General features: G+C 53.1%; 2 protein-coding genes across 4 annotated transcripts; both read left to right on the top strand.

Annotated features, from left to right (window-relative positions):
• Nucleotides 1–2771: 2771 nt before the first annotated feature.
• On the top strand, nucleotides 2772–8741 carry CLIC1 (chloride intracellular channel 1). The gene is made up of 6 exons (XM_010383350.2): nucleotides 2772–3070; nucleotides 5040–5149; nucleotides 5346–5471; nucleotides 5635–5741; nucleotides 6918–7099; nucleotides 8319–8741. The coding sequence occupies exons 1-6, from the start codon at nucleotides 3032–3034 to the stop codon at nucleotides 8478–8480; spliced, it is 726 nt and encodes a 241-aa protein (XP_010381652.1). The 5' UTR covers nucleotides 2772–3031; the 3' UTR covers nucleotides 8481–8741.
• Nucleotides 8742–9042: 301 nt separating this feature from the next.
• Nucleotides 9043–12273, top strand: DDAH2 (dimethylarginine dimethylaminohydrolase 2). Of its 3 annotated transcripts, none has more exons than XM_010383352.2 (7): nucleotides 9043–9253; nucleotides 10078–10438; nucleotides 10558–10657; nucleotides 10783–10856; nucleotides 11016–11135; nucleotides 11619–11768; nucleotides 11955–12273. In XM_010383352.2, the coding sequence occupies exons 2-7, from the start codon at nucleotides 10142–10144 to the stop codon at nucleotides 12069–12071; spliced, it is 858 nt and encodes a 285-aa protein (XP_010381654.1). In that variant the 5' UTR covers nucleotides 9043–9253; nucleotides 10078–10141; the 3' UTR covers nucleotides 12072–12273. The 3 variants fall into 3 exon arrangements, with proteins under 3 accessions (XP_010381654.1, XP_010381655.1, XP_010381656.1); XM_010383353.2 differs by lacking the exon at nucleotides 9043–9253 and adding an exon at nucleotides 9312–9619; XM_010383354.2 differs by lacking the exon at nucleotides 9043–9253 and adding an exon at nucleotides 9312–9941.
• The last annotated feature ends 228 nt before the right edge of the window (nucleotides 12274–12501 follow it).

Raw genomic sequence — 12501 nt, 5'->3', positions numbered from 1 at the left:
ATCTACACACCCCTGAAGACAGAGAGGTATCATTCATGCATTTGGCAACTATCTATTTAGTGCCTATTCTGGGCCAGGGGATAGACGCAAAGCGGTGAACATAACGAAGTCCCTGCTCCATAAAGCTTATTTGTGCGTGTGTGTGTTGCGGGGGAGGTTAGGGAGAAAGAAGGAAAGGAAGGAAGGGAGGGAGGGAGGGAGGGAGGAAGGAAGGAAGGAAGGAAGGAAGGAAGGAAGGAAGGAAGGAAGGAAGGAAGGATATTCCCTTTAAATGCACCATCCTCCCCAGCTTTGTTCCTAATACCTTGAGATGGGGAGATTCCTCCCCAGCCCCCCAACCCAAGAAGTTAGGAAAGATGGTGGGGCTGAGATGACCTAGCTGTGCTAACCAGTAATTGGAAAATCTCCTCTAGCAAGAAAAGTGGGGGAACAGAGTTAAGGGCTGGGTTAATGGTTACCCTTGGCAAATTTGTTGAGCAATGGAGCTATAGAAACTTGGAGGAGGTTGGTGACAGCTCTGGGGAGTGTCAGGGAGGGACCCACCTTCCAATCGGGGGTGTGAAGAGATTAGGGACTGGTTTACCAAGCCCAGGAAGGGGAGGCAGTGGAAAGAGAAGCCCGGAGAGGGAAAGAGGAGCTACTGAGATAGGAGAAATGCAGGGGCAAGGAGGTGAGATGGAGGGAAACCTCTGATGTAGGACTTGGGGGTACAGCCCTGGCTCTGCTGAATGGTTTCAGGAGAGGGCAGCGTTGCTTGTCACCTGGTAAATTAAGGCACGATACCCGGTGGGTAGTCATGCCAGCCAGCCAAAGTCATTATTGATATCAAGGCAGCTATAGCTATAAAGCTGTAGGAGAGAAAAGAGAGGCAGGGGAGAGGCTGCCAAACCTGTCTGATCTTCAAGCTGGCCCCATTTACTTAAGGCTTCTCTTGGACACAGACCAGTTGGAACAGGAGCGGACCCTGAGAAATAGAGTTGCTTTGATCCCCTCCCCTCAGTGGGAAGGGGACCTGTGTGCAGATTTTGAGGGTCACCATAGAGGGAATTCACACACATATAGTCATGGAATCATATCCTTATAGGATGTTACAGTTCAAGGGAACAAACACCAAAGATAGCCTTTCTGTCGGGAGGAGAGAAAAAGGCCCTCCCACAGGCAGGATAAAACCCACAGAAGAGGAAGTACAAGAGGAAACCACCAACTGCTGGTTTCCAGCAGCACATCACGTCATTCCACCCCACTCCTCCCCCAAGTCTCTCCCTTTCTTTAAGTTTCAAGCCCTGTTTTGCTTCTGTGTTCTTGCACTCCACCATGGTTTTCTGGAAGTGAAAACCAGGTCTTTTGTTGGACAGAGGGTGAAGAGCAGGATAGAAAAGGGATGGTTGGACAGGAAAGAAATTCAGGATATGGAGGCTGGAATTCTGGGTTTATTTTTTCAGCAGGTCATAAAAGGTTTAATAGAAATCAAGGTTACTGGGGAGAGAGCTGCTCCTCCTGTGTCCTCCCCACTTATTTATTTAGGTGTCCCCAAGGACTCCACTCCCACTATTCTGTCTGATCTTTCTTTATGCCCATGACAGGACCAGCTAACAACACCCCTACCCCACCCCCTATACACATACTTCAGGATCGGGGCAGCTCTGTCTCAGGGCCATGATAATCCCACCCCTCTGCCCCATCTCCAAGGCAACCTGTCAGTGAGAAGAGGACAAAGGGCACAGGAAGGGGCCCCAATAGGAAGTATAAGTGGAACACAAAGCTGACCAAGCTACAGGAACAGACCTGTCCCTGCGACAAAGCCCCTTGCCTCAGCTTTTTGTTTCCTTTGCAAAAGACTTGGTCATCTCCCTTCCTATCTCTAACTCTATTTTCTTTTTCTTTTCTTCTTCTTTTTTTTTTTTTTAGACCGAGTTTCGCTCTTATTGCCCAGGCTGGAGTGCAATGGCACCATCTCGGCTCACTGCAACCTTCACCTCCCGGGTTCAAGTGATTCTCCCGCCTCAGCCTTCTCGGGTAGCTGGGATTACAGGCACACACCACCACGCCTGACAGGTTTTTGTATTTTTAGTAGAGATGGGGTTTCACCATGTTGGCCAGGCTGGTCTCCAACTCTCTGACCTCAGGTGATCCACCCCATTCGGCCTCCTAAAGTGCTGGGATTACAGGTGTGAGCCACCTTGCCCGGCCGCTAACTCTACTTTCTATACCCAATCCCAAGTCTAGGCCACAAGGACTGCAAGTCTTAGTGCTGAGCTGGGCCTGGAGACAGTAGACTGTGGGGGGCACAGGACCTACTGAGACACCAGTCTGGGCAGCTCAGGAAGTGCTGGTGTCACCCCTTCCCTAATCCCAGGCTGCATGGCTAACGGTTCCTATCTGCAGTCCCAGCCTTCCACTTCCGAGTTCTTCTCTCAGACCACAGTCCCAGCAACCCAGAATTTGGATTGGAGTCTGGAAGAAATGCAGAAGGATTAAACGACCACCTTTCCATTCGAAGGCCGCATCCCTGGATCTTCAAGGGTGTGCCTAAGCTGCTAGTGTCAAGTTTTTTATATGAGGGTCAGTTGGGTTGTACTCAGATTAATGAAGCAGGGAAACTGAGGCAGAAAAGAGTCTTGTGTTCAGGAGAAGTCGGACAAACAAGGAGGTTTTCAGGACTCCTCCTGAACACCCCCATCCCCATCCTGTGGGAGATCCGAGGATTCCCCTTCCGGACCCACTCCCTACATCGTCGAGTCCCGCCCCCTCCAGTCCCCTCCCCAGGTTCAGGGCGGGGCCGGTCGGTGAGTCAGCGGCTCTCTGATCTAGCCCAGGAGGGGACGGAGCTGGAGGAGCTGGGTGTGGGGTGCGTTGGGCTAGTGGGGAGGCCGAGTTTGGGAGCAAATAGGGTCTGATTGAGTTTGTGTTGCACTGAAGAGACAGCCCTGGGTCTAGGGGAGAGAATCCCTGAGTGTGAGACCCGCCTTCCCTGGCCCCAGCCCCTCCCAGTTCCCCCAGCGACGGCCACTTCCTGGTGCCCGACGCAACCATGGCTGAAGAACAACCGCAGGTCGAATTGTTCGTGAAGGTAAGAACGCTTCTCTCCTCAGCCACCCAAATTCCTGGAAGCCAGCTCCCGCGTTTCCCTCAGTCCAGCCTTAACTCCCCAATCCCTTCCCTCCTTGGCTCCCACCCCCAATCCCACGTGCACTCTTTGGTTGAGGGGTGGTTTTGAGAGGGGAAGACATTAACTTGTTAGCAAGTAATGAGAGTTCTAGGATCAACCCTGAAAAGTTTGTAAAAGTGCAAGTTTCTAGCAGCCTAAAGGAAGGGAAGTAGAGAAAAAGGAGAATTCCCAAAAGTGAGACTGGGGTGGGGTAGGGAGCGAGCTGGTGAAGGGACAGTGGGGGCCCAGCAGGGTTTAGAAGGGACAGAGGGGACCTCAGTTAGGACATGTGTCCCTACAAGATCTGAGGGTGAGTAGTGTAGCAGGGGAGGGGTGTGTGTTTGTGTGGCTGGAGACATTTCAGGGAAGAGTGTGTGTTGAGAGAGGCCTGAGAGTGAGAGCAAGTAAGTTGGGAAGGTTTGAGGGGGTGGAACAAAACAGGAGACTGGGATCAGAGTTCGAAAAGCAGAGCTGGAGAGGTGATGGGGTGGCATTGAATATCCGCAGGACTGGGGAAAGGGAGAGAAGGGGAGGTGGCAAGAAGACGTGAGTAGCTACCACAAGGATGGGTGGGAGAGAGATCAGACGGAGGAGGAGAGCTTGGTTAGGGCATTTTGGCATTTGGGGGTTGGAGAAGTAGAAGACTTGCCCCAACTCTCTCTCTCTGCGGGTGTGGGTGAGGAGAGATGGTCCTATGGCATTTGGGTAGCAGAACTGCAGGGAGCAGGCTTCTCGGTGTTGCCCAGCTCCCCTCTGATTCCAGCGGCCCGTCCCCTCCCTACCGCTGCTGCATTCTTTCCCCAGTCTTGGGACCTCCTGTCTATGCCCCTCTCTCCCTTCTGTAACAGCGTCCTCTTCTCTCTGCTCTGTTGGTGTCTCTCTGTTGGCACGCACGTCTCCCCACCCTCCACTTTCCTGCCGCCTTTCTTTCCCCTTCCCCGCTTTTGTTTCTCTCATCTTTGTGTGTCTCTGCCTGTGTCTCCCTCTCCCTTCTGCTTGGGTTTCTCGGGCAGCCATTCCCTCTCCCTGGGCTGGGGGAAGTCAGAGCGTGCTTGGGTCCACCCCCTTAGGTGTGGTCCCCACCTCACTCTCACATTCGCCTCTGGGGCTATTTTTACTCCTGGGTGAAGCTGTGCCGCAGAGATTCCGGCCCTGTGTCCTGTGAGAGAATGGTTATTGCAGTCAGAGGACTTGTGCTGGGAGACCCTGGCAGCGGGTTAGGGGGTAGCCTTAGCTGCCCAGGCCTCATCCTCATGGTCCCTTCCCCCACATCCTTGACAGGAAGGAAGTTGGAGACAGAGAGATGAATCACCCTCAGCTTAGGGGGAGGTGTCCCTTGGGCCAATGAGGTCACTACTTGCTAATTAGAGGGCAGCCCCTCTCTGTAGGGCCCTCCACATCTCTAGGGCGAGGCCCAGGGTCCCTTGACTAGACTCCCCACCCAGCTGCCAAAGACAGCTTGGATTGGAGGTTTAGAGAACCAAAGCTCTGTCTCCCAGACCCCACCCCACCTCTCCTGTCTTCAGACTCTACTGCCTTCAGGAACCCAGAAATCCAGGCTTCTAGCCTACAACTCTGGCCTCACTGAAGTTCCACACCCTTCCCTCTCTAGAATTCAGATCCTCCCAAGTTCTCCAGGACCTCCTCCCTTTACCTACCTCCCACCTGTCCTCAGTCTCTGGGGAACCAGAAGCCTGCCTTTGCAAAAAAATTTCCCATTGATCTGCCTTAGGTTTGACCGAGGCCCAAGGGCGAAGAGCCCATAGTGAGGGGACAGTGTATGTGTCATGACTAGGCAGAAAACAGCTGGTTTGGGAGTGGGAATGCAGAGACTGGCCTAGGGATTGGTGGGGTGCACCAGGCATATCCTTGGGTTGGGGTTGCTTTTCAGGCTGGCAGTGATGGGGCCAAGATTGGGAACTGCCCATTCTCCCAGAGACTGTTCATGGTACTGTGGCTCAAGGGAGTCACCTTCAATGTTACCACCGTTGACACCAAAAGGTAGGCCTGCTTCTGTTCCTTGAAACACCCCTTGTGTACACATGTGTGCAAACACACACTCACGCACCCGAGTCCTTCTGTCGTGAACATTTTTGCCCTCCTCCTGGAGTCCCTTTCTTATCCCACGTCCTCCATTCCCCCTTTCTAGTTCTCCCTGACCCTCATTTCCAGTCCTGATGCCTAATCCTTTCTCCAGGCGGACCGAGACAGTGCAGAAGCTGTGCCCAGGAGGGCAGCTCCCATTCCTGCTGTATGGCACTGAAGTGCACACAGACACCAACAAGATTGAGGAATTTCTAGAGGCAGTGCTGTGCCCTCCCAGGTATAGTGGCACTCAGAAAGTGGAGAGGTGGAGCAGGGAGATTCTGGGAAACAGACAGGTAGCAGAAATGGAAAACAGAGATGGTGGTGGGGCTGGGGCAGGGGAGCTAGTTGAGGTTCCTCCCAGGAAGACATCTTGCCTCATTTTTCCCATTGGCTTTCAGGTACCCCAAGCTGGCAGCTCTGAACCCTGAGTCCAACACTGCTGGGCTGGACATATTTGCCAAATTTTCTGCCTACATCAAGAATTCAAACCCAGCACTCAATGATAGTGAGTCCTGTGGGTCAGAGGCCTGGGTCCTGGGAGGAATAGAGAGGACCCAGCGGGTAGGAGACATTAGGGGCACCTGGAAGTTCCGATATCAGGGAGATGAAGCAGATGTCGATAAATTTCCCCCAGCTTCCCATTTTTGCTTTACCTCTGTATTTCCCTGCATTTTTATTGGCCAGGACTTTTAAGCCTTTCTCATTTGTTCCCTAGCCTCTTCTGCTCCACTGGGGACATTAGTTGTCTGCTGGCCTATTTTCTGGCAGAATAGGGTTATGCTTAAGAACAATCATCACTTTAGATCCAGATTGCCTGAGTACAAATCCAGCTAGCTGTACAATTTTGAGCAATCATTTCACCTCTAAGTCCATTTCCAGATCCACAAAATTAGGATAACAATTTCATATAAATAAGTTTTTTTTTTTTGTTTTTTTTTTTTTGGAGACAGAGTCTTACTCTGTTGTCCAGGCTGGAGTGCAGTGGCTCAGTCACCTCACTGCAACCTACGCCTGCCGGGTTCAAACTATTCTCCTACCTCAGCCTCCTGAGTAGCTGGGATTACAGACGTGCATCACCACGCCCAGTTAATTTTTGTATTTTTAGTAGAGACGGGGTTTCACCATGTTGACCAGGCTGATCTTGAACTCCTGACCTCAGGTGATCCATCTGCCTCGGCCTCCCAAAGTTCTGGGATTACAGGCGTGAGCAACTGCACCTGGCGATATAAATGAGTTTTTAAATTGTAAAGTGCTCACTTTGGGAGTCCGAGGTGAGCGGATCACCTGAGGTTAGGAATTGGAGACTAGCCTGGCCAACATGACTGGTCTCTACTAAAAAAAAATACAAAAATTAGCCAGGTGTGGTGGCAGGCACCTGTAATCCCAGCTACTCAGGAGGCTGAGGCAGGAGAATCATTTGAATCTGGGAGGCAGAGGTTGCAGTGAGCCGGGATCATGCCACTGCACTCCAGCCTGGGCAACAGACCAAGACTCCATCTAAAATAAAATAATATAAAGTAAAATAAAATAAAATGTAAAGTGCTTAGAATAACACATAGAAAAGTACATGAGTGTTAGCTATTATTATTTTGGACTCACCATTAGTATCCACCCCCAACGGGCCTTTTCGGACTATGTCAATCTTTTCCTGAAGTTCTAATCAATTCCCTCTCTTGCACAGATCTGGAGAAGGGACTCCTGAAAGCCCTGAAGGTTTTAGACAATTACTTAACATCCCCCCTCCCAGAAGAAGTGGATGAAACCAGTGCTGAAGATGAAGGTGTCTCTCAGAGGAAGTTTCTGGATGGCAACGAGCTCACCCTGGCTGACTGCAACCTGTTGCCAAAGTTACACATAGTACAGGTGTGTGGTTATTGCGGGAGGAGAGGATGACCACTGGGATGGCCCTTTAAGGAGCTCCCACATGGGCTTCCCCTGACAACCACTCTGAAGATGGCTTCTTTCTTATTGTGGTTTTCATAAATTGCTACCAATGGCAGACCCCACCCCAGTCCTTTGCAGCAGTCATTGCTGGCAAGACCACTGCTTGAGATAATTATATTCCATGATATAAGTCGTGGGTGCAAACAGACTACCAAAGAGGAATACATCCCAGTATTACTTTTGAAGAATGCTCTTCCTGTCTCGGTATCACTGCCAAATTCCCAGATTAGATAGAGCAGGCTTTTCCTAAAGTCAAAGCTTTAACTTTCTTTATAGCTTCAGTCTTCACTTCCTCTTGTGGAAGATCAAAACTGCTCGTTCCCATGTTTTTGTCATAGCCTCAAAGCTATGGTTTAGTTTGTGCAACATGGGCCTGACGTCAGTCTGCCACACAACTATGTAGTGAACATCCGTGTACTAAGCATTGAAAGATACACAAGTGTATGGTGACTGGGCCTTGTTCTCAAAGGGTTGAAATCTGAGACAATAAAATATTCATATGAAAGTTAAGAATGTATGATGAAGTCAGATGGGCTGGGCACGGTGGCTCACGCCTATAATCCCAACACTTTGGGAGGCCAAGGCTGGTGGATCACCTGAGGTTAGGAGTTTGAGACCGGCCTGGCCAACATGGTGAAACCCCATCTCTACTAAAATTACAAAAATTATCCGCAGCGGGCACCTGTAATCACAGCTATTCAGGAGGCTGAGGCAGGAGAATCACTTGAACCTGAGAGGCGGAGGTTGCAGTGAGCCTAGATCATGCCATTGCACTCCAGCCTGGGTGACAGAGCAAGACTCTGTCTCAAAAAAAAAAGTCTGATGAAAAATAAGAACAAAAGTCACTTGTGTCAGTGCCTGAAGTGGTATAGGGGGAACAAAGTCACTGTGGAAATTCAAGAGGAGAATTTTATGATATGTAAACTGTATCTCAGGTTTTAAAAACTCAGGAAAAATGGCTGGTTATTAAAAGCCAGGATTTCAGTAAGTGAAAAGGAGGACTAACAACGGTACAAGACAGTAAGGAGTTGAGCTGGTTTTATCATGTCAGCCTGGGGAGAATGGAAAGGCCAGCGTAGCAGCCAAGGTGGCTTCCCTGGGGCTAACATGTTGGTCTCTCTCCTCTCCCCATCCTCAGGTGGTGTGTAAGAAGTACCGGGGATTCACCATCCCCGAGGTCTTCCGGGGAGTGCATCGGTACTTGAGCAATGCCTACGCGCGGGAAGAATTTGCTTCCACCTGTCCAGATGATGAGGAGATCGAGCTCGCCTATGAGCAAGTGGCCAAGGCCCTCAAATAAGCCCCTCCTGGGACTCCCTCAACCCCCTCCATTTTCTTCACAAAGGCCCTGGTGGTTTCCACATTGCTACCCAATGGACACACTCCAAAATGGCCAGTGGTCAGGGAATCCTGGATCACTTGTTCCGGGATGGTGTGGTGGAAGAGGGGATGAGGGAAAGAAATAGGGGGCCTGAGTGAGATTTTTATTGTGGGGTGGGATGGGTAGGACAACATATTTCAGTAATAAAATACAGAATAAAAATCAAGTGTTTTTACGCAATGGGGGTTTGAAGTGTGGGTGATACGAATGAGGGTGGGTCAGTGATCTTGAGCTCAGGGCAGAAGTCAGGAATTAAGGAGGGAAATGTTTGTGGTGGGGGCTATTTTTCGTGCCTGTCCGCCGTTGCGCTGTTCTGAGGTCTACGAATTGCAGCCGCGCCGCCAGGGCTGGCCAGATCTGGGTGGGTCTGGGCAGCGCTCGCTGGGCGGTGCCGATTTCTGGCAAGGGGGACGCAATCTGGATGTAGTGGGCGCGGCTTAGCAGGGCGGCATGGGCGTGGCCCGAAGAAGTCCCGCCCCGTCCCGCTTAGACAATGCCCCGGAGCCGCCAGACCGTCGCGCCCCCGCCCCATCGTAGTATATGAGCTCGCCTACCCAAGGACCCCCTAAAAGCCAGAGCTCCCAGTCCCTGAGGCTTGAAGACGGGGACTCCCTTCTCCACCAACTCTGTCCTCGGGGGGTGGGGCCCCAGCCGAGATCACAGCGCGACAGGAGTGGGGGTGGCCGCTGGAGGTGAGTCTTGGGTGGGGGACCCTGAACCGTATGGGGGCCGGAGTTTGGGGGTGCCGGGCCCATGCCTGCACCGGACAGAGTATGGGGAGCCGGGATTTGGGCGCGGAGCTAGACGGGGTGGACTTTGGGACACAGACTGGGAACCCGGTCCTGGAGCCGGGAGCAGCGCCAGCGCCCCGGAACCACGCCCCCTGTTTCCCCGCCCCTCGCATTTCGTTTTAGACCTCTCCCAGTCCTTTGGGACTCAGTCCGGTTTATACTAGGTCTTGCTAGGGGCAGCGTGACCGGTCAGGGCGGAGAGAGGATGCTTAACTCCTTAGGCTGGAACTCCTCCCTTCCTACCCACCTTTTTCCCTTCTCTTTCGGGTATTCAAGACTTCCATCCCCCAGCCCTTGACTCTCCAGCTTTCACCTTCTGTCCCATAACCCCTGCGGGTCCCGGGCCGGACTTCAAGTCCCTACCGTAGCGAGCAGCTGAGGGTTAAGGGGGCGGGGCTGCTGCATTTTTGGGGAGTGAGCGCATCCTAGTGGCTGCCAAGAGGGGCGCCCGACAGGGACCTCACGAAGCCCCCGAGCAGGGGCAACAGGTGTTTTGGAGATTAGACACCCTAGCCTTGTTCCTCAGGCTCCTCTTAAAGAATCTGACCCCTGAGGGTGCTGGGTAGAGTGGGGTCGACAGGAGCATAAGGTCTGGAGGGGGTGGGGCGGAGTGGGAGGGACGCCCAGAGATGGCAGGAGGAAGACCTGGGCGCTCTTAACCACCCCCAACGCCCTTGTCTGCATGTGTCTTTCTCTGTCTCCTCCTTTTCTGTTTCTTCTCCCAGACAGGTGAAGAAACAAGAAAACTAAGAAATTCGAGCGGTTCGAGGGGGCTTCTGTGTGGATGGGATGGGGACGCCGGGGGAGGGGCTGGGCCGCTGCTCCCATGCCCTGATCCGGGGAGTCCCAGAGAGCCTGGCGTCGGGGGAAGATGCGGGGGCTGGCCTTCCGGCTCTGGATCTGGCCAAAGCCCAAAGGGAGCACGGGGTGCTGGGAGGTAAACTGAGGCAGCGACTAGGGCTACAGCTGCTAGAACTGCCACCTGAGGAGTCGTTGCCGCTGGGACCGCTGCTTGGCGACACGGCCGTGATCCAAGGGGACACGGCCCTAATCACGCGACCCTGGAGCCCCGCTCGTAGGCCAGAGGTGAGCGCCACGGCGAGTGTGTAGTATGGGGAAGGGCAGGAGGAGCTGGATGTCGAGGCTTTGGGGAAGAATTGGGGACGGGGGTGTCACAGCTCCGTGCCCTCTTCTCCTATCCTAAGGTCGATGGAGTCCGCAAAGCCCTGCAAGACCTGGGGCTCCGAATTGTGGAAATAGGAGACGAGAACGCGACGCTGGATGGCACTGACGTTCTCTTCACCGGTGAGGCTGGTGGGCGGCACCCCTGGGTCTTGGCACAGGGACGTAGAGTTTGGGAGACTCGGCCGTCTCGAGCCTTGTTTCCAACTCATTCCCGCCCTCAAACCTCCGCGGCCTCCCGGACTCAGGCCGGGAGTTTTTCGTAGGCCTCTCCAAATGGACCAATCACCGAGGAGCTGAGATCGTGGCAGACACGTTCCGGGTGCGGAGCGGGACCCGCCTAGGGAGGGAGCGGGGTGCAGGTGGGGGTCGGAAGGGCCTGAGAGCCCACTGAGGAAATGAGAGGCACAGAGCAGCCTATGTTTGAGGATATCCCATCACCCCTCCTGCGCCCCTGAATACCTCCCCTCGCTCTCCCTAGGACTTCGCCGTCTCCACTGTGCCAGTCTCGGGTCCCTCACACCTGCGTGGTCTCTGCGGCATGGGGGGACCTCGCACTGTTGTGGCAGGCAGCAGCGAAGCTGCCCAAAAGGCTGTCCGGGTGAGGAGGGGGCGGGGCCAACGAAAGTGGGCATGGTTCTGGGCCCGGGAGGCAGGGAGCTGGGAGGCTTAGGAAATTAGCCCCAACCCCTGCCCTCATTGGGCTGTCCATCTTATGTGAAAGAACACACGAGTAAATAAGAAGTTACAACAGCGGGACTAGGAACAGGGGTGATTAATTTGCTCTTCCGGAGTTTCAGGAAACCCCAAAGGTGGCACCTAAACTGTTACTCTAAGGATGGATAGGACAGATAAGGGGAGGGGCTGGGGAAGGTAGGGGGTTGAAAATAACTGCATGTGATTCCAAGGTGGAAATTAGCAAAGGTAACTAAAGTACTTAGTGTCTGACATACAGTAAGCTCTATGTGCTTGCTGTCATTATTATGCACAAATGTCAGTCTTTCCTTAGCCCTTAGTGGTGGTTGAGCAGGCGGACTCAGCTGTGGAGAGGTTCTGAGACTGCAACACTTCCTTTTTCCTCCAGGCAATGGCAGTGCTGACTGATCACCCATATGCTTCCCTGACCCTCCCAGATGACGCAGCTGCTGACTGTCTCTTTCTTCGTCCTGGGTTGCCTGGTGTGCCCCCTTTCCTCCTGCACCGTGGAGGTGGGGATCTGCCCAACAGCCAGGAGGTGAGGGAGGGCAGGAAACTCCAACACCAAGCACCAACAGAGAAAGGAGTTTCAGGCTTTCCTAGTGAGAGGAAGGGTACCTTCTCTAGAATCCTGGGTGGGGCCACTCTGAGCTGGCTGGAAGAGTGGCCTGGCTCAGCCTGAGGTCTCACTACCCTCTCCCCACTCCATGTCCTCCCTGTGCAGGCACTGCAGAAGCTCTCTGATGTCACCCTGGTACCTGTGTCCTGCTCAGAACTGGAGAAGGCTGGCGCCGGGCTCAGCTCCCTCTGCTTGGTGCTCAGCACACGCCCCCACAGCTGAGGGCCTGGCCTTGGGGTACTGCTGGCCAGGGGTAGGATAGTATAGGGAGTAGAAGGGGAAGGAGGGTTAGATAGAGAATGCTGAGTAGGCAGTAGTTGGGAGAGAATCTCAATATGGGGGGAGGGCAGAGTGTAGGGAAAAGGATAGGGTCCACTGGGTGAGTCCTCCCTCTCAGAACCAATAAAATAGAATTGACCTTTTAGACTGGGCTGTGACTGGTGTCTTACTGGGGCAAAGGGATAAGGCAGGGCTGAAATCTGAGGTTGGGGTCAGTGCAGGGAAGAAGGCCTCTCATTCAAAAAACTTGTTAGGTACTTACCAAGTCATTGCCCAACCATGTCATAGGAACTTGCGCAAAAGATGGACAAGACAGAATTTCTATCATGGGAAGTGTGTCCAGGGCAGAAAAAAGAGTGTACGGATGGATTGC

Source organism: Rhinopithecus roxellana, chromosome 4, assembly GCF_007565055.1.
Source record: "Rhinopithecus roxellana isolate Shanxi Qingling chromosome 4, ASM756505v1, whole genome shotgun sequence".
NCBI classification, from domain to species: Eukaryota; Metazoa; Chordata; class Mammalia; order Primates; family Cercopithecidae; genus Rhinopithecus; species Rhinopithecus roxellana.
This window is presented reverse-complemented; position numbering and strand designations above follow the sequence as displayed.

What these genes read in the sequence shown, in the direction of transcription:
- CLIC1 (XM_010383350.2), top strand. Translation starts at nt 3,032, where the DNA reads ATGGCTGAAGAACAACCGCAGGTCGAATTGTTCGTGAAG. An exon ending in AGGTCGAATTGTTCGTGAAG is followed by an intron (nt 3,071 to 5,039) that starts GTAAGAACGCTT and finishes GTTGCTTTTCAG; the next exon opens with GCTGGCAGTGATGGGGCCAA. An exon ending in CAAAGTTACACATAGTACAG is followed by an intron (nt 7,100 to 8,318) that starts GTGTGTGGTTAT and finishes CCCCATCCTCAG; the next exon opens with GTGGTGTGTAAGAAGTACCG.
- DDAH2 (XM_010383352.2), top strand. Translation starts at nt 10,142, where the DNA reads ATGGGGACGCCGGGGGAGGGGCTGGGCCGCTGCTCCCATGCCCTGATC. An exon ending in GCCCCGCTCGTAGGCCAGAG is followed by an intron (nt 10,439 to 10,557) that starts GTGAGCGCCACG and finishes TCCTATCCTAAG; the next exon opens with GTCGATGGAGTCCGCAAAGC. An exon ending in CTGCCCAAAAGGCTGTCCGG is followed by an intron (nt 11,136 to 11,618) that starts GTGAGGAGGGGG and finishes TTTTTCCTCCAG; the next exon opens with GCAATGGCAGTGCTGACTGA.